Source organism: Cnephaeus nilssonii, assembly GCF_951640355.1.
Source record: "Cnephaeus nilssonii genome assembly, chromosome: 11".
Taxonomy (NCBI): domain Eukaryota; kingdom Metazoa; phylum Chordata; class Mammalia; order Chiroptera; family Vespertilionidae; genus Cnephaeus; species Cnephaeus nilssonii.
Window position 1 is genome coordinate 30,133,180 of NC_137082.1, and position 18,447 is coordinate 30,151,626.

Below are 18,447 nucleotides of genomic sequence, written 5' to 3' on the forward strand. Positions count from 1 at the left end.
AAAATCTTTTTTCAAAATTCCACTTAACACAGCCCCTGAAATGATATGCCTACACAGTTTTCCCACAAAATGTTTTCATTTAAAGTACATTGATGAGAAATAAGAAACTCCTAGGGAGGCTCCTAAGTAATTTATCAAGTTTAGAAAAATTGCATTATGTATTGGAGTGGGTAATGAATGACTTTATATTTCATTGAAGAAATTGGGCAGATGTGTCTTCACATTCTAGATGCTTCACTTTTAAATGTCATGCTGGGTTGGCACCGTTCTACCACTAGGAAATACCTTATGGCAAGATGGGGTTCATCATTAACGTCAGTAGGTATAAATCCACGTTTCAAATAGTCATCTTAATAATTTCAATTATTTCTGGCTAACTTCTTGTTGGGAATAACTAAACCTTTGCTGTTTTTACCTCCGCCTGAATGAGGCTAACAACTTATTCTACGAGAAGTGTCACCTCTGCCACCTCCCTTGCACCACTGGTATTGATTTCAATCTGCAGTTTCTTGGTGAGCACTTTTTAAGCCTCTGATCTACTTTGAGAGAGTAAATCTGGGCTTTGCCATTTGCCCCTCTGATGGGGGAGTTTCCCTTGCAGTCTCTTCTCCTTTTCTGTACAGGCATGCAATGGGCTGATGGGCAACCAAGTATGTGTGGAGTCAATGTCAGTCTGTGTATCCAATACTGGTAAATCTTAAAACCGTTCCTGCCTTTTAGGTGGAAAGGAGATAAAATGTAGATCTAAAATTTCTTCCCTGTACCTCTAAACATCATCCTGTGTGCTCCACTCTGGAGACCACTGCTAAGGCAGTGCTTCTAGCCATAATGACAAAGAAAAGAAAAAAAAAAAGAGGAGGAGGAGGAGGAGGAGGGGGAGGGAGAAGGGGAGGAGGGGGGAGAGGGAGGGGGAGGGGGAGGAGGGGGAGGGGAGGGGGAGGAGAAGAAGAAGAAGACTTTTAAATCTTACTTCATCAGGTGTAGCCACAAAATTGATGGCTGTGTAATAGCGGTCATCCTCCTGGGACAGGCTAAAGGTGAACTGATAGTCAATAAGAAGAGTATCTATGATAAGAAAGACATGTGTATTTAAAAGTTGAAGAAAAACAAAACAGGTCTCTAGAAACATACCTTGATTATCTCATAAATATTCAATACCAGGAAAGCACTTTTGGCTCACTTATACCTGGGGACTGGGGGGTTTTCAAAGGAAATCAAAGGCAGTATCATAGTATAATTTTGTTTGGATATACCCACAAACCCTCCTTATACCATTATCCTGGTTGAGATTTTAAGCTCCAACCTAACCCACCTACAAATATCAATTGAACATCTACAAGCTAGGCCGTACTTAAGCATATAATGTTATAAATGGGGAGTTGTTGGCAATTTTATTTTTAACTGTTTAAGAAACTGCCATATGGTTTTCCAAAGTGGCTATACTATTTCACATTCCCACAAAGAATGTATGAAGTTTCTCTACGTCATTGTTGAAACTTGGTATTGGCTTTTATTTTTCCAGATAATAGATTATAAATATACCCTGTTACAAAAAATTCACTGATGTGGTTTCAGGTTCCACATCGTAACTACCCTTTAAAAAATAGCCAGTTGTCTGGTTTTGGTACAGTATCAAAGCATAATATCCATAACTATGTGAAAAGGTAATTAAAATACTCCATTTTCCAACTCTGTCTGGTGAGGCCAGGTTTTTCTCATGAATGTAGGAGCAGATGTGAGACTCCAGTTGTCTTCTCTTAATCCACAGTATTGGCTTTTGAGTCTAGTCATTCTAGGAGTATATCTCACAGTGGTTTTAATACATATATTCCAAATGTCTAATGTTACCCATTTTTTCATGTGCTTATTGGCCATCTATAATAATAAAAGTGTAATATGCTAATTATACCAGACAGCCGAACAACCTTCTGGACAAAGCCGGAGCTGTGAGGGCCAAGGCAAGCCACTGTGGCTGCGAGGGCTGGGCCCCTTGCATGAATTTTGTGCATCGGGCCTCTAGTTTATATATATTCTTTGGTGAAATGTCTATTCAAATCTTTGCCTGTTTTTAACTGGAATTGTCTCCTTATTCAATTGTAAGAGTTCTTCATATATTCTGAATGTAAGACTTTTATCGAATATATGCTTTGCACCCAGCCACAGTGGCTCAATGGTTGAGTATCGACCTATGAACCAGGAGGTCATGGTTCAATTCTGGGTGAGGGCACATGCCCGGGTTGCAGGCTCGATCCCCAGTGGGGGGCATGCAGGAGGCAGCCAAGCAATGATTCTCTCTCATAACTGATGTTTCTATCTCTCTCTCCTTCTCTCTTTTTCTCTAAAGTCAATAAAAATATATTCTAGAAAAAACTTTAAAATACTGGTATATATATACTTTGCAATATTTTCTAGCCTGTGGCTTTTTTATTTAAAAAAATTTTTTTAAAGAAACATCTATGTGAGAGAAAAGAACATCAATCGGCTGTGTCTGATATGTGCCCCTACCAGACGCAATCCAGGTTTGTGCCCTGACTGGGAATTGAACCTGCCACCTTTTGGTGTATGGGACAATGCTCCAACCTACTGAGCCACACCAGCCAGGGCTTATTTTTTAATGGTGATTTTTAAAATACAAGTTTTAAATTTTGATAAGTCCTAATAAACAACTTTTTCTTTTATAAGTTGTGCTTTTGGAATCATATCTAAGAACTCTTTCCCCTACACAAGGTCATAAAGTTTTTCTCTTTTCTCCTAAGGGGAAAAATCCTATCTAATAATAGAGTAATATGTAAATCATCACTCCGCTACACTCACAAGCCACGTCCACCAGCCACGCCCACCAGCCAATCAGAAAGCGAATATGCAAATACACCCAACCAAGATGGCCGCAGCCTTGGAGAGCGGCCATGGTCTGAACTGGGTGATTGGAGCCGAAGACCAGAGGGGAAGATCAGAGCCAGCTGGGGTCCCCCACAGGCAATCAGAGCCAGTTGGGGTCCCCTGAGGCAATCGGAGCCAGCTGGGGGTCCCTGCCCAGGGCCCGAGCCTCAAACAGTGGCTTGCGGCATTGGCTGGGGCGGAGCTGGGCCATTGGAACCAGCTGGGGTCCCCTTCGGTGATCGGAGCCAGCGGGGGTCCCTGACCAGGGCCCAAGCCTCAGCCAGAGGCTTGAGGCCTTGGCTGGGGGCGGAGCCCGGTGACCAGGGCCCAGCTTGCAGCCTTGGCTGGGGGTGGAGCCCGGTGATCGGAGACAGCTGGGGGTCCCTGCCCAGAGCCCGAGCCTTGGCCAGAGGCTTGAGGCCTTGGCTGGGGGCAAAGCGGGGCGATCAGAGCCAGCTGGGGATCCCTGCCCAGAGCCCAAGCCTCGGTCAGAGGCTTGCAGCCTTGGCCGTTGGGGCGGAGCTGGGCGATCAGAGTGAGCTGGGGGTCTCTGCCCAGAGTCCTAGCCTCGGCCGTGGATGGAGCCGGGTGATAGAGCCAGCTGGGGTCCCCTGCAGGTGATCAGAGCCAGCTGGGGGTCACTGCCCAGAGCCCAAGCCTCTGCCAGAGGCTTGCGGCCTTGGCCGTGGGTGGAGCCGGGCGATTGTGCCAGCTGGGGGTCCCTGCTCAGGGCCCCAGCCTCAAACAGAGGCTTTAGGCCTTGGCTGGGGGTGGAGCCAGGCGAGTGGAGCCAGCTGGGGTCCCCTGCAGGTAATCGGAGCCAGCTGGGGGTCCCTGCCCAGAGCCTAAGCCTCGGCCAGAGGCTTGCAGCCTTGGCTGGGGGTGGAGCGGGGGGATGGGAGCCAGCTGGGGGTCCCTGCCTAGGGCCCGAGCCTCAAACAGAGGCTTGAGGCCTTGGCCAGGGGCGGAGCCAGCTGGGGGTCCCCTGCCAAGGGCTGGAGGCTTTAGGCCTTGGCAGGAGCGGAGCGGGAGATCTGAGGAGATAGGTGTGAACTACAGAGGAAACACCTTTTCTGACCGCTCATTGGCTAAGCTCCCTGTATGCCACTGGTAATATTCTTAGTAACTTGGGTATAAGAATCCAAAAAGGTAATCTAGGGCTTTTCCACCACACTCCTGGGGAAAAAAATGAAGGTCCGCTGCTGGAGGGCTAAGAAATGTCATAACCTGCCCTACACGGTTTTGCTCAGTGGATAATGCCTAGGTTTGCCAACCGCAGAGTCCAGGTTAGATTCTGATCAAGGGCATGTACCTAAGTTGCAGGCTCCTCCCTGGCTGGGGCCCAGGTCAGGGCTCATGCAGGAGGCAACCAATCAAAGTATTCCTCTCACTTTGATGTTTCTCTCTGTCTTTCCCTTTCTCTTTCACATTCTCTAAAAGTCAATGGAAACATATACTTAGGTGAGGATAAAAAAAAAAGAAAGAAATGTCATATTCTATGAAAGACACATCTTGAAAATGCCTAAAGAAAGTTGTCATTTTTTCTTGGTGAAGGGACTGGAGTCCGTGTTGATGAAAACACCTTGGTGGCTGCGGTGACTGGCAGTGGCTCCAGCAGTGGGGTGATGGGGCTGGTGCCTTTCCCTGATCAGCCCTGTTGTCTCTCACAAAGGGAGGCCAGACTGCGGCTTAGGCCCACTCCCTATGGAGAGCGGGCCTAAGCCGTCAGTAGGACATCCCCTGAGGGCTCCCAGTATGTGAGAGGGGGCAGGCTGGGCTGAGGAGACCCTCCCCCCCATGCACGAATTTCGTGCACCAGGCCCCTAGTATATCTATATATCTATATATATTACATTTATAGGTTCCAGTTGGGACACGAATTTTGAGGGGACACTATTCAACCCAGGAAAGCAAGTATATAATTAGAGTGCATATGCTAAACATTAACTCATTTTTCTCTGGTTCCATAATCTGACCTGCTATGTGGGTTCTCCTACTGGAAGACAATGTATTTACCCATAATGACCTGGTCACTTTGCTATTTATCTTTCAGTATAAGTTAACCTTTTGCACTTGGATGTCGAGTGTGACTCCACATGGTTAGCATCGGTAGCAGGAATCGAGAAAAAAGCAAGCGAGTGCAAAGGGTTAATCATTAGAGATTTTGTTTTATACTAGAGGTCTGGTGCATGAAATTCGTGCATGGGTAGGGCCCCTAGGCCTGGCTGGTGATCAAGGCTAATCTATGGGACGACTGGTGGGGTGATCAGGGCCCCCACTCGCACCTGCCTTGGCCTGGCACTGCCCGCTTGCCATCCCCACCCCCCACTGTGGTCCTGCTCTTGGCGGGGTCCATCGGGGCCAGCAGCACCTCCACTGCCACCCGCTGCCAGCACCACGCCACCGAAGCCTGCCATGTTCCGCACCATCCCCTGGTGGTCAGAACACATCTAACTTCCGGTCAGTTGAACTCCGGCCCGTGGTAATAATTTGCATATTAGCCTTTTATTATATAGGATATTAGTTCCTAAAGAGGTTTCAGAGAGAATGATACCTTCAACTATATTTTAAGATTTGAAAAAAAATACTTTTATTGATTTAAGAGACAGAAACATCAATGATGAGAATCATTGATCGGCTGCCTCCTGCATGCCTCACACTGGGGATCAAGCCCACAACCCAGGCTTGTGTCCTGACCGGAAATCAAACTATGACCTTCTGGTTCATAGGTCAATGTTCAACCACTGAGCCATGACAGCCGAGCTAATATTTATTTATGTTACCTATGTCCTAAAATAAGAAATATGGTGACCCCAACCAGGTAATGGCAAATGAAACAAAGTTTCAAGAGAACATAAGCAAAAAAACACAGAGATATATATCTCTCTGTACTCTTCCCTGATATCTGCTATGGACAAACTAACATAAACTATAACCACAATTAAAGTAGTTTAAAGTTGTGCCCATATATGTATTAAACTTAATAGAATGTAAGCACATCAAAAAAAGAGGACACTTCCATGGGTCATTGCTATATTCCTAGAGCACTTACCATTCTCAAACAATGTTAAAGACAATAATGAAGTTTTACTGAACTACTTTGCTTCTAGACAGACAAGAATTACAAAAACACTTACAGTAACATGTTCCTTTGAGAGGGTTTCCCTGGTATCGATTTTCTACTTCACATCTAGGGGGGGAAAATGAAGATTATTTTCTATTGCTATTTAAAAGAGAATCTACATTCATTTTAAAATCAAGTAGACCCTTTAATATAAACTACTGTTTTTGAGTCGGTATAATTACATTTTTCACTGTTATTCAAATCAAGTAAACTAACAAGAATTTGCATTTATTTTTAATGCTGACTGCCCAGGAGTTCATACAACCACCAACTGAGAAACATTTGCCAAACACATGAGATAAACCAAAATATAATATATCTAGATCCTACTTATAATCATGAAAAATACATTTTTACTTTTGTATGAACTATTCTTTTAAAAGTGCAGTTAAAATATTTTTCATATATTCATTTTTCACCTCTTTCCTATTCTCCCTGGATAAATTGATCCTGTTCTTTAAATACAAGTAAGAGAAGGCTAAACACAAATAATCTTTTTTTTTTTTTAAACCTGGGACACAGTTCACCAGTCTAGAGAAAAAATAAGTTCTAGTAAAGAAATTATTAATTTCCTCATAGGTATTATCTATGAACATCAGCAAAACTATTGAGGCAAGCACAATAGCTATGAACTATGAAAAAAGAAGGGGAAAGCTTGGGTCAAGCACTTTTCCCAGATAAATAATACAGGGATATGTGTCCTTTTATACTTGTTTATACCTAAATCTCTTAAAAAGAAAGTCTTCCCCATTTCTTTGCTGTGTATCAAAACTGAGGACAGAAGTGATTAATTTTGCTCTATTACATTTTTCTGTTTAAAGAAACCTGGACTCAAAAATTAAATTTGATCTTTGATTATAATTTTCTTCACGTACTGGTTTCAGGGCAGCATAAAACCAATAAACGTATATGCACTAATATAAACTAGGAAATGTAGACAGAGCATTTCCCTCCTGAACACCACTATCAAGCCTCAATCACTGGTGACATAACTTTGTTTACCAATGACACATCTGCTTGCATCAGCTCAGTATTTTGATACTACTAAACATTTCTAAGTCTCTTCTTGAGAGAATGCGTAAACCTGGAGCATGTGTTTTCTGAGGTTTTCTGGTGAGGCAGACAGGAATATATGAAATGGAGAACAATCTCTCTTCTTTCAACATCCAAGGACATTAAAAACAATTATTGTTAGTCCCACTACTGAAAGAGGTAGAAAATGAGATTCAGCATAATTAAGTGATTCACCTCAAGAGGACCCCACTCAGTGGAGGCACAGCCCCACATCTGCTTGCATCCTCATAGGTGGGGACCCCAGACACTCCCTTGGAAGATGTCTCATCTATTTCATCAAGGAAAATGCTAGAACAGGGTGGGATGTGTTAAAGGCCAGAGAGGATCATCTCCACTATCAGACAACCAAAATGCCAAATAAAATACTGTCTGGGAATACCAGCTCTTCCAACTCTCTTTTGGAAAAGGGTTCAATCTCCTGACATGACAAACACCAAGTACTGGCTGAAGTTAGACAACTAATCCAAGTCAGCAACCCAGGGAATATCAGAGTTATTAAGGAATTGTTGCTAAACTGATGACCTACTCAGTATGGAGGTTGACCAAGTTAGACCTGTCTGAAGTGGAAAGTGCAAAATTCCAAATCAATCAACTCGGGATCCCTTAGAGCCCATGGCAGCAAGGCATAGACCCAGATGACCTGGGTCAATCACTAAACCCGGGCGTGGCCTGTGGCAGGGGTCCGGGGAGGGTGGTACTCACAGCTGGCACTCGTCCCCCTTGACGCCCTTGGTGGTGCAGAAGCACTTGCCCGTGTTGGTATTGCACAGGGATGCATGACCATTGCACTTACATACTAGAAGGAGGAAAAGGAATGTTGGTCACAACTGGCTTAAAAGATTACTATCAGAGACTTTTTCTAAAACAAGTAAATTAATATCAATTGGATTTGATATGAAAGATTAAAATAAAAGCATTTAATGAGTAAGATTCTTTTTTTTCAGCTAATGATTTATCTCAAATAATGTGAAGGCAACATTAAAGGAACCAAAGTCAAAGGACAGGAGGAAAGAATGTCATTTCCACCACCATCTGAAGCAATCCCAATTTTTATCTTTTTAATAGACTGTGATTTTCACTATTATGATTCTTCTATTCATTCAATAAACATTTAATGAAGTGTCTAGTGTGCCAGCTGCTGGGTGTGAGGACACAGACATAGTCCCTGCCCCCATGGAGATTTTCTGAGTGATGACAGCCTGAGGGAAGGGTTGGTCAGGCTGCACTCAGCTTCAGCTGAGGTGCTTTCTCCACAATGTTCTCATTTCAAACCCCAGGAGGGCTCAGAAGTAGGGTGGGATTCCAATGGCAGGTTGGTGTTTCAGAGGCCGTTCAGTATTCACCACCCTTCCTTGCCTTCTTCTTGGCCTCCACAGAAAACAACTTCTGGCCCTAACTGGTTTGGCTCAGTGGATAGAGCATCGGCCTGTGGACTCAAGGGTCCCAGGTTCGATTCCGGTCAAGGGCATGTACCTTGGTTGTGGGTATGTGCAGGAGGCAGCTGATTGATGTTTCTCTCTCATCAATGTTTCTAACTCTCTATCTCTTTTCCTTCCTCTCTGTAAAAAAATCAATAAAATATATTAAAAAAAAAAACAAAACCAACTTCTGTCACTTCTCTCCTCTAGCCATCAACACCTCTCTACCTTTTTTTTAATCCAGCACACTAGAGGCCTGGTACATGAAATTCATGCATGGGTAGGGTCCGTAGGCCTGGCTGGTGATCAGGGTCAATCAGGACCTTCCAGCTGCCGGCCGGAGCCTTCCTTCTCCCAGCTGCCAGCTGCTAGCCGGGGCCTTCCTTTCCCTGGCTGCCAGCAGGGGCCTTCCTTCGTTCTGCGCCGTCCCAGATGGTCAGCGCACGTCATAGCAAGCGGTCAAACTCCCGGTCAGTTGAACTCCCAAGGGGACAATTTGCATATTATCATTTTATTATCCTAAATAATAAAATGATAATATGCAAATTGACACAATTTGCATATTATCATTTTATTATCCTAAATAATAAAATGATAATATGCAAATTGACTGAATGGTGGAACGACCGGTTGCAATGATGCGCACTGACCACCAGGGGGCAGACGTACAACACAGGAGCTTCCCCCTTGTGGTCAGTGCGCTCCCACAGGGGGCTGGCTGGCGAGCACAGAGGCGGTGGCGGGAGCCTCTCCTGCCTCTACGGCAGCTCTAAGGATGTCCAACTGATGGCTTAGGCCCGCTCCCTAAGCCGTCAGTCAAACATCCCCTGAGGGCTCCTGGACTACGAGAGGGCACAGGCCAGGTGGAGGGACACCCCCCCCCCTTAATGCATGAATTTCATGCACCGGGCCTCTAGTCTATATAATAAAAGCCTAAGCAGCCGTTACAGCGGAACAACTAGAACGACCGGTCGCTTGACGCGCAATGACCACTAGTGGGCAGACACTCAACACAGGAGCTGCCCCCTGGTGGTCAGTGTGCTCCCATAGGGGGAGCACTACTCAGCCAGAAGCCAGGTTCATGGCTGGCAAGTGCAGCAGCAGTGGCAGGAGCCTCTCCCACCTCTGCGGCAGCACTCAGGAGCAGCGAGCCCAGCCGTAAGGAGCAGTGAGCAGAATGGTGGTAAGGAGCGAGGGGTCCTGGACTGTGAGAGAGATGTTTGCCTGCCAGCTTAGGCCCACTCTCCATGGGCAGACATCCCCTAAAGGGTCCTGGACTGCGAGAGGGTGCAGACCGGGCTGAGAGACCCTTCCCACGCCCCCGTGCATGAATTTTGTGCATCGGGCCTCTAGTATAGGATAAATATGAAACATGATAAATTTTATGTGCTAGTTGAAATAAGTGAGTTTTTTTGCTCAATTCCTTTTCACTTTACACCCTGTTTTTCTGTGAATAAAATTAAAGGCATTAGGCTGGAGATAGGTGCACTTTTAAAATAAATTTTGCAGAGAAAAAAATCACCCAAAGAAACCTGTGAAACAGAAGAGTAAAGCTGTTAAGAGAATGGATGAAAATTCAGAAATATGAGTGTTCAACTGCTGGCTCAGTTGAGTATGGAGAGGGGGGTTTAGTATATTAACAAAAAAGCAAAGGCCTGAAGTCAGTTTGCCTGGGTTTGAATTCAGTCCAGTCCACTTAGCTCCTTTGTAACTTTGGCATGCTATTTAGCTCCTGTTTTTGCATCTATATGATGGGTATAATAATAGTACCTATATCGTGGGCTGTTGTGAAAATTAAATGAGATAATACATGAATGAAACATAGTAAGCATTCAATAAATCATGGTTATTATCCTTAGCTTAAGGACTATCCTCTCTAATAAAATGGTAATATGCAAATTAACCATCACTCCGCTACATAAGCCATGCCCACCAGCCAAGCCACGACCACCAGCCAATCAGGGCGAGTATGCAAATTAACCCCAATCCAAGATGGCTACAGCCACAGAGAGCAAGGTTTCCCAGGTAACAGAGGAAGCCAAGCTTTCCATAGCCGTTGCAGGCCTAAGCCTCCACTCAAGCTACAAAGTTTCAATTATAGAAGGTAAACAAATTGAAACAAATGGCAGCAGAATGGAGCTTGAGAGAGCAGGCCAGGGTTGCCGCCGGCAACAGGGGAAGCAAAGCTTTCCGCACACCCTGGCCAGGCTCACCTGCTTAAGGCTACAAAGTTTCAATTGTAGAAGGTGAATTAACTGCCACAGAAATGGCTGCCGCCCCGGAGGAAACAACAGGCTTGGCTCCACTCCAGGCTACAAAGTTTCAATTGTAGAAAGAAAATAAATTCCAAATACCAGGGCCTCCACTTGGGTTGCCAGGGGGCGTGGCCGGCCTGCAAACCACCACAGGCCCCTCGCTAAGGCCGCCCCACGCCCCAAGGGAACCCCACCCTGATCCGGGACACCCTTCAGGGCAAACCAGCTGGCCCCCACCCGTGCACCAGGCCTCTATCCTATCTAATAAAAGAGTAATATACAAATTGATCATCACTGCAACACACAATATAGCTGCCCCCATGTGGTCAAAGATCCTGCTTCCCTGTGGACACAAGATGGCCACTACAAGATGGCCAGCAGGAGAGGGCAGTTGGGAGGCACCCAACCTGCAAGGGAGGGCAGTTGAGAGGGACTAGGCTTGCAAGTGAGGGCAGTTGGAGGTGATCAACCCTGCAGGAGAGGGCAGTTAGGGGTGACCAGGCTGGCAGAGGAGGGAAGTTGGGGGCAAACAGGCTGGCAGGGGAGCAGTTAAGCATCAACCAGGCTGGCAGCGGAGTGGTTAGGGGGTGATCAGGCTGGCAGGCAGAAGCGGTTAGGGGCAATCAGGAAGGCAGGCAGGCAAGCAACTGGGAGCCAGCAGTCCTGGATTGTGAGAGGGATGTCCGACTGCCCGTTTAGGCCCGATCCCACCAGGATCGGGCCTAAACGGGCAGTCGGACATCCCTCCAGGAGTCCCAGATTGGAGAGGGTACAGGCTGGGCTGAGGGACAACCCCCCGCCGTGCACGAATTTCGTGCACCGGGTTTCTAGTCTATATATATAAAAGCCTAAGTGACCGTCGCAACCGAAACAACCGAACGGACGACCGAACAGGCTGTGTGGGGTGACCAGGCCGACAGGGGGGGTTAGTGAGGGACAACCAAACGACTGAACAGCAGCCTGTGTAGGGCAACCAGGCTGGCGGGGGGCGGGGGGGGCAATGAGGGGCGACCGAACAGCCAGCTGCGTGGGGTGACCAGGCTGGCAGGGGGGGCAGTGAGGGGTGACCAGGCCAGCCAAGGGGGGGAAGTTGGGGGTGACTAGGCCATTGGGGGGCAGTTAGGGGTGATCAGGCAGGTGAGCAGTTAGGAGCCAGTGGTCCTGGATTATGAGAGGGATGTCCGACTGCCGGTTTAGGATCGGACCTAAACCGGCAGTCGGACATCCCCTGAGGGGTCCTGGATTGGAGAGGGTGCAGGCTGGGCTGAGGGGACCCCCCCTGCCCATGCACGAGTTTCGTGCACCGGGCCTCTAGTACAATTATAAGAGGAAAACATAAAAGATTTAGTGCCACTCACAGTATTTTAAAATCATGCTTTCTATTGTGGATTGAGACTCTAAAAAATAAAGTTAGCTCTAAATTATGGACAATAGTACTCAGGCCCCACAACTGCTACAGAGCAGAATGTAATTTTTCTAGATGGCTGATGAAGATCTGGGGATGAAGACAACAAGGCATAGATCCAGCAGACCTGGCTATAGGAACAGGCACTTGGAAGCACAATCAGGCCCAGGAGTTAAAGTCACACATTCTGAATGTGGTTCCCAGCATGGCCATCTCGCAGTGAGAAATTAGGCAGGCTCCTTGATCACAGGGATAATAAAAGCCCCTATGTCTCGGGTGGCTGCCAGCACAATGCCTTGTACACAATTATCAATAAGTTTGGGTACTCTGATTACTGTCTAATGGATGAAGTCTATTCACAGGAGTAGAAAAATATTTTTACTGAATATTTTTTAATCTGAGCAATAAATTTAAGAGTGGTAGGAAATGACATTAGAAGAGTAATAATAATTGTTCACATCTACTGAGTGATGACTATGTGTCATGCATTCCTCTGACTGCTTTCATTCCAACATCCCCATATTTGCAGATGAGGAAACTGAACCCCAGAAAGGTTAAGGGATATACTGCTGGGATACAGCTCTCTCCTGGCTGCTCTGGGATTAGACCTTTCTCAAGAGCCATGCTAAGGAGCTTGGAGGCAGAAATAGATTCGGCCTATACCCACCAGCCACTAGCTCTGTAAGCTTTTGAGAAAGCAGAGGGGAAGACTAATTTACTATGAAACCTTTTAAAAAAATATTCACACACTTTCATGTGCTCCTGTCCAGACGTCAGTGAAACAAGAGCTTGGGAGCATCCCGCCCAGGCCGTGGGGAGGGGTTGTCTTCCTGGTGTGCACTACTAATTTTAACAACCAAATGAGCGGAGATTTTCTTTTCTTATTTATTTTCCTGCTCAGAACCTGAAGGGTCTTTTTATGGAAACTAGAACAAACCAAAAATTGGTTCGTTGGTATCACTGGTAACTTACAAAAAACATAATTTATGTTCTAACAATAAAATGTCCTGTTGCTTACAGGAATCTATTTGACATGTATGGGGAAATGTGGGACTATTTAAATATTTAAAATATACCGGAAGTACTGAGGAGTCCGGCTCCTGGTTAAAAATCTACATCCATTTTTTTCCAACCATAGCCTTTCCCTGGCAGACCTTACAGGGAAAGATGCCCTCCAACACCAGCCTGGGTAGAAGTCTCTGAGGGGAGTTGCAGCCAAAGTCTCAGGAACCCCTGGTTGGCCACCTCTTTCACATATTCGCATTCCACCTTCAGATGCCTTCATTCCTAGGTCTCCTTACCTGAGGCCTTGGGCTAGAGGTCATCTTCAGGCCTCTGCTGAACTTCCTCATGGGGGAGGAGAGGAAAGCCTTGAAAACACTTTCTCCACTCTCCATCCCCAGTGCTTTCCCACTCCCAGCCCTTCCTCTTCACCCTCCCTCCCCACCCAGGGTCCATAAGAGGCTTTTGCTGAGCCTTTTGTCTGGGCTCCCTCAATAGTCCGGAGACCACCCCCCACTTCCACCCCCGCCTGTGCTCATCTATCTGACACTCAACCGGTGCTCCATTCCAGGAGAGAACATAGAACAGGTGGAGTTAGTGCTTTCTCCACTTTAAGCCTCTTTCTTGTATGACTTAAGAAATACTAGTACAGTATCCAAAACCAAGTGGTTTCTTTCTCCTTTTAGATATTCAAGTCAAAGAGAAGCATTGTGTTACATCTGGGTTGCAGTCAGTAATCCTGATGAATGGATTTGACTTACACTGACATTTCCCCCCATTGGTGGGATCACCATAGAAGCCAGATATGCAGGTCTCGCAGTGCTTGCCCGTGGTCAGGTTCTCACACTTCTCACAGATACTCTGATTAATGCATTTGCTGTGGCCATTGCACTGGCAAGCTGAAAGAAAAATATTTTTTTTTTTGGTCCCATTGTACAACTGATGGAGTAAGTTCCACAAGATTATTTGCATCTATCTAAGTTCCTTATTGCCTCTAAATACAAAATCATTGAAACTGGGTCACTAAAAACTAGTTTGAAAAATAAGATCAAAACATCAAAAAAGAGCTAGTGTGTGAAATTCAGAAATATATCACAGCAAGAAGAAAGTCCATAGACAGTAAAAAAAAAAATTTGTTGCTATTCACTGGAAAAGCAATATATGCTTATGGTACTTAAATTTGAAAACTATAAGGCAGGCAGGAAAATTACATACACTTCCACCATCCAGAGATCACTGTTCACATCTTGAATTTTTCCTTCCAGTATTTAAAAAAATATATTTTTATTGATTTGAAAGAGAGGAAGGGAGAGGGATAGAGAGAAACATAGATGTGAGAGAGACACATCAATTGGTTGCCTCCCAAACACGCCCTGACCAACCAGGGCCGAGGATTGAGCCTGCAACCAAGGTAAGTGCTCTTGACCCTTCAGTTCATGGGCCGATGCTCTAACCGCTGAGCAAAACTGGCTAGGGTGTAAACAGTTTTACTGAGATATAAGTGACATATAACATTGTGTAAGTTTAAGGAGTATAACATATTACTTTGATACACTTATATATTGCCAAATGATTACTATCATAGCATTAGCCAACACCTGAATCACATCACATAATTATCATTTTTTGTGTATGTATGAGAACATTAAAGATTTACTCTTTTATAGCAACTTTTGCAGGTTTTTCTTGCCTGATCAGTATGATATAGTTTTTTACTATCTCAGAAACTTTCCATAGCTGGTACCTGTTTTGTTTACCACCTGTTCTCTACCCTAACCCTGTAGGTATTTGAGTTGTTCTGTAGGGAGAGGTTATAGGGTTAAGCCTCAGACTGACCTGCTGGTAAAGTCGCAAACAAGTCCCAACTTAGTGGGCACAGTCCTCTAAGCATAAAGCTTGATCTTGTGACTGCTCCCTAGATCTTTCCTGGGTAGCTAATTGGCTCTGGGAGGGGAAGCAAGTGCTGCCAAAACAAGTGAAACTTATAAGAACATTGTAGATTACCTTGTTTGCCCCTGACTATAACTAAAGCATCAGCTTTGCAGTCTGGGTCTGTTCTGTGACCTCAGCAAGGCACAGAAGATCCACCTAGACCCAGCTTTTTCTCTTTGTCTATCTTTATTCTTCATCCTTCACCACCTCCCTCAGGCTCGCCAAACCCTTGGCTGTGCTGGCGCAGCACATTGTTCTATACAGATTGCAGCTGAAAAACTTAAAAATGACTACATTAGTTTTAACTGCACCAAAATTACTTTGGATGTATGGGATACACATGTTGTTCCTGTGAAGATGGGTAGTCCTCCCTTAGTATCTACTGATGCTCAAGTCCCTTAGTCGGCCTTCCATTCTGTGGTTGCAAAACCCATGGATATGGAGGGCCAACTATACAGCAGAAGAGCAGAGCACAACACACATAAAATGTAATACCCAAAATCATTTACAGGAGAAACCAAGATGGCGGCATAAGTAAACACCTAAACTGCAGCCTCACACAACAATTTCAAAAATACAACTAAAAGACAAAACAGACATCATCCAGTACCACAGGAAAGCTGACTGACTGGAAATTCTACAACTATAAGGAAAGAGAAAACCACAAGGAAAATCAGAGGAGCTGTAAAAGCCTGAGGTACGGAGATACGGGCGCACGCGTGCGGAGAGGACGGAGCCAGAGAGGACGGGGCGGCTGAGTGCCTGGCTGGCGTTCTCTAGCGGGAAGGAGAGAAAAGCTCCCAACTGCGCTGAACCCCAGCTCCGACTGCACTGAACCCCAGTTCCGGGCGAGACCCTGGGGACCCAGGCTCATACTGGGGGAATCTGGGCTGTAAGGCGGAAACTCAGGGGAGCGGCCAAAGGCAGAGCTCCGGAGGCGCACGTGAATGCGCGCAGAAGACGGACTGTTGACTGTGCCGCTGGATTGCCCTAGCGAGAAGGAGACAAAAGCTCCGGACTGCGCTGAACCCCAGTTCCGACTGCACTGAACCCTAGTTCCAGGCGAGAATCTGGGAATCCAGATTCATTGGGGGAGAGACTAGACTGTCTGGCAGCGGGTGAAACTCGAGGGTGCCTTTCTCTCAGAGATGCTTGCAGCGACTACCGAGAGACACTGAGGGACACCGAGACCCAGGAACCTCATAGGGCGGGGCTGACGGGAAGCCAAGGCTGTAGGCTCCACCCTGAAACTCCGCCCCATCCAAGCTGAGCACAGAGGCTTTTGCAATTTTGCAAGTCTAGTCAAATAAGGCTATCTCCCGGAGTAGACACAGCGGATCCTCACAGCCAATTGGCCTGGAGGTCAACTCCTCCCACTGATACCAACAATAATCAAGACTTAACTACAACAAGGCTGTACACACAGTCCACAAAGGGGTGCACCAAGAGTGTCCACCACAGGTAACTGGGGAGGCCGAGCCACTGGCCCATATAGGACACCAAGCACACAAAGCTACCCTACCAACTCAGGGAAGCAGCGAAAATGCAGAGACAAAGAAACATATCACAAATGAAAGAAATGGAGGAAAACAAACAATTGGATATAGAGTTCAAAACCATGGTTATAAGGTTTTTCAAGAATTTCCTAGAAAAGGCCGATAAATTTAGCGAGACCCTCAAGGATATGAGAGAGACCCTCGAGGATATAGAAAAGGACCAACTAGAAATTAAACATACACTGACTGAAATAAAAAATATTATACAGACACCCAACAGCAAACTAGAGGAACGCAAGAATCAAGTCAAAGATTTGAAATACAAAGAAGCAAAAATCACTCAACTGGAAAAGCTAAAAGAAAAAAGAATCCAAAAATTTGAAGATAGTGTAAGAAGCCTCTGGGACAACTTCAAGCGTACCAACATCAGAATTATGGGGGTGCCAGAAGAAGAGAGAGAGCAAGATACTGAAAACCTATTTGAAGAAATAATGACTGAAAACTTCCCCCACCTGGTGAAAGAAATAGACTTACAAGTCCAGGAAGCGCACAGAACCCCAAACAAAAGGAATCCAAAGAGGACCACACCAAGACACATCATAATTAAAATGTCAAGAGCAAAAGATAAAGAGAGAATATTAAAAGCAGCAAGAGAAAAACAGTTAGTTACCTACAAGGGAGCACCCATACGATTGTCAGCTGATTTCTCAACAGAAACTATGCAGGCCAGACAGTAGTGGCAAGAAATAGTCAAAGTGATGAATAGCAAGAACCTACAACCAAGATTACTCTACCCAGCCAAGCTGACATTCAGAATTGAAGGTCAGCTAAAGAGCTTCACAGATAAGAAAAAGCTAAAGGAGTTCATCAACACCAAACCAGTATTATATGAAATGCTGAAAGTTATTCTTTAAGAAGAGGAAGAAGAAAAAGGTAAAGATAAAAATTATGAACAACAAATACATATCTATCAACAAGTGAATCTAAAAATCAAGTGAATTAAAAATCTGATGAACAGAATAAACTGGTGAATATAATAGAATCAGGGGCATAGAAAGGGAGTGGACTGACAACTCTCAGGGGGAAAGGGGTGTGGGGGGTGCGGGAAGAGACTGGACAAAAATCGTACACCTATGGACGAGGACAGAGGGAGGGAGGTAAGGGAAGAGGATGGGATGGAAACCAGGTGGAGGGGAGCTATGGGGGTGGGGGGGAAGAGTAACAACTGTAATAATCTGAACAATAAAGATTTATTCAATTTAAAAAAATCTGCTCAATATAAAAAGACTAAAAAAAAAAAAAGACTGAACAAATGTGTCTCTCTTCCCCTTCAAAACTACACTGAAAGATTAAATTAACAGGAGTATGGGATAAGAGGAAAAGGTGCTATCAGAAGTATTGGGAGGTACTTCTAAAGTATTGAGGAATTTCCAGAAATCAATCTGACCAAACAACGGGAGTTCAGACACCTGTATCCTAATATAGGAGAAGGAGGGGACTGACAAAGTGACCACATGCACTTTACCACTTGACACCTAAATAATCCAACAAAGGCTGGCAGCCAGAGCAGGCCTCGGGAGAGTGAGGGATAGCAGGAAGTACCTCATGACCTGCTCAACAGCTGGCTAAGGCATCTGTCCGAGGCTGCAGTAGGAAAGGACAGTTCTGTGAAATGAGTTGGGGGTCAGAAAGAAAAACCAGGGCAATGCCCTAGCTATCTTCAGGTTTCCATAACATCCTAGTGTGGGGAGACACTTGGCACAACCATGATCATGACCATGCCAAATGCATCCGGGCACTTGGTCCATTACTCCCTCCTTCTTCCACTGAAGGAGGAAAGCAGACCACTCAACAACAGTCA

The 18,447-nt window shown here is 45.5% G+C and overlaps 1 protein-coding gene across 3 annotated transcripts in view; it reads right to left on the reverse strand.

Annotated features, from left to right (window-relative positions):
* ATRN (attractin) overlaps nt 1-18,447 on the reverse strand; it is a 174,863-nt gene that overhangs the window by 55,894 nt on the left and 100,522 nt on the right. For all 3 annotated transcript variants that reach the window (XM_079784526.1, XM_079784525.1, XM_079784524.1), the window contains exons 19-22: nt 13,920-14,057; nt 7,781-7,874; nt 6,018-6,070; nt 971-1,065 (exon numbers count right to left, since the gene is read on the reverse strand). In XM_079784526.1, the coding sequence (XP_079640652.1) occupies nt 971-1,065; nt 6,018-6,070; nt 7,781-7,874; nt 13,920-14,057 (380 nt within the window). The remainder of the gene's footprint in view (nt 1-970; nt 1,066-6,017; nt 6,071-7,780; nt 7,875-13,919; nt 14,058-18,447) is intronic.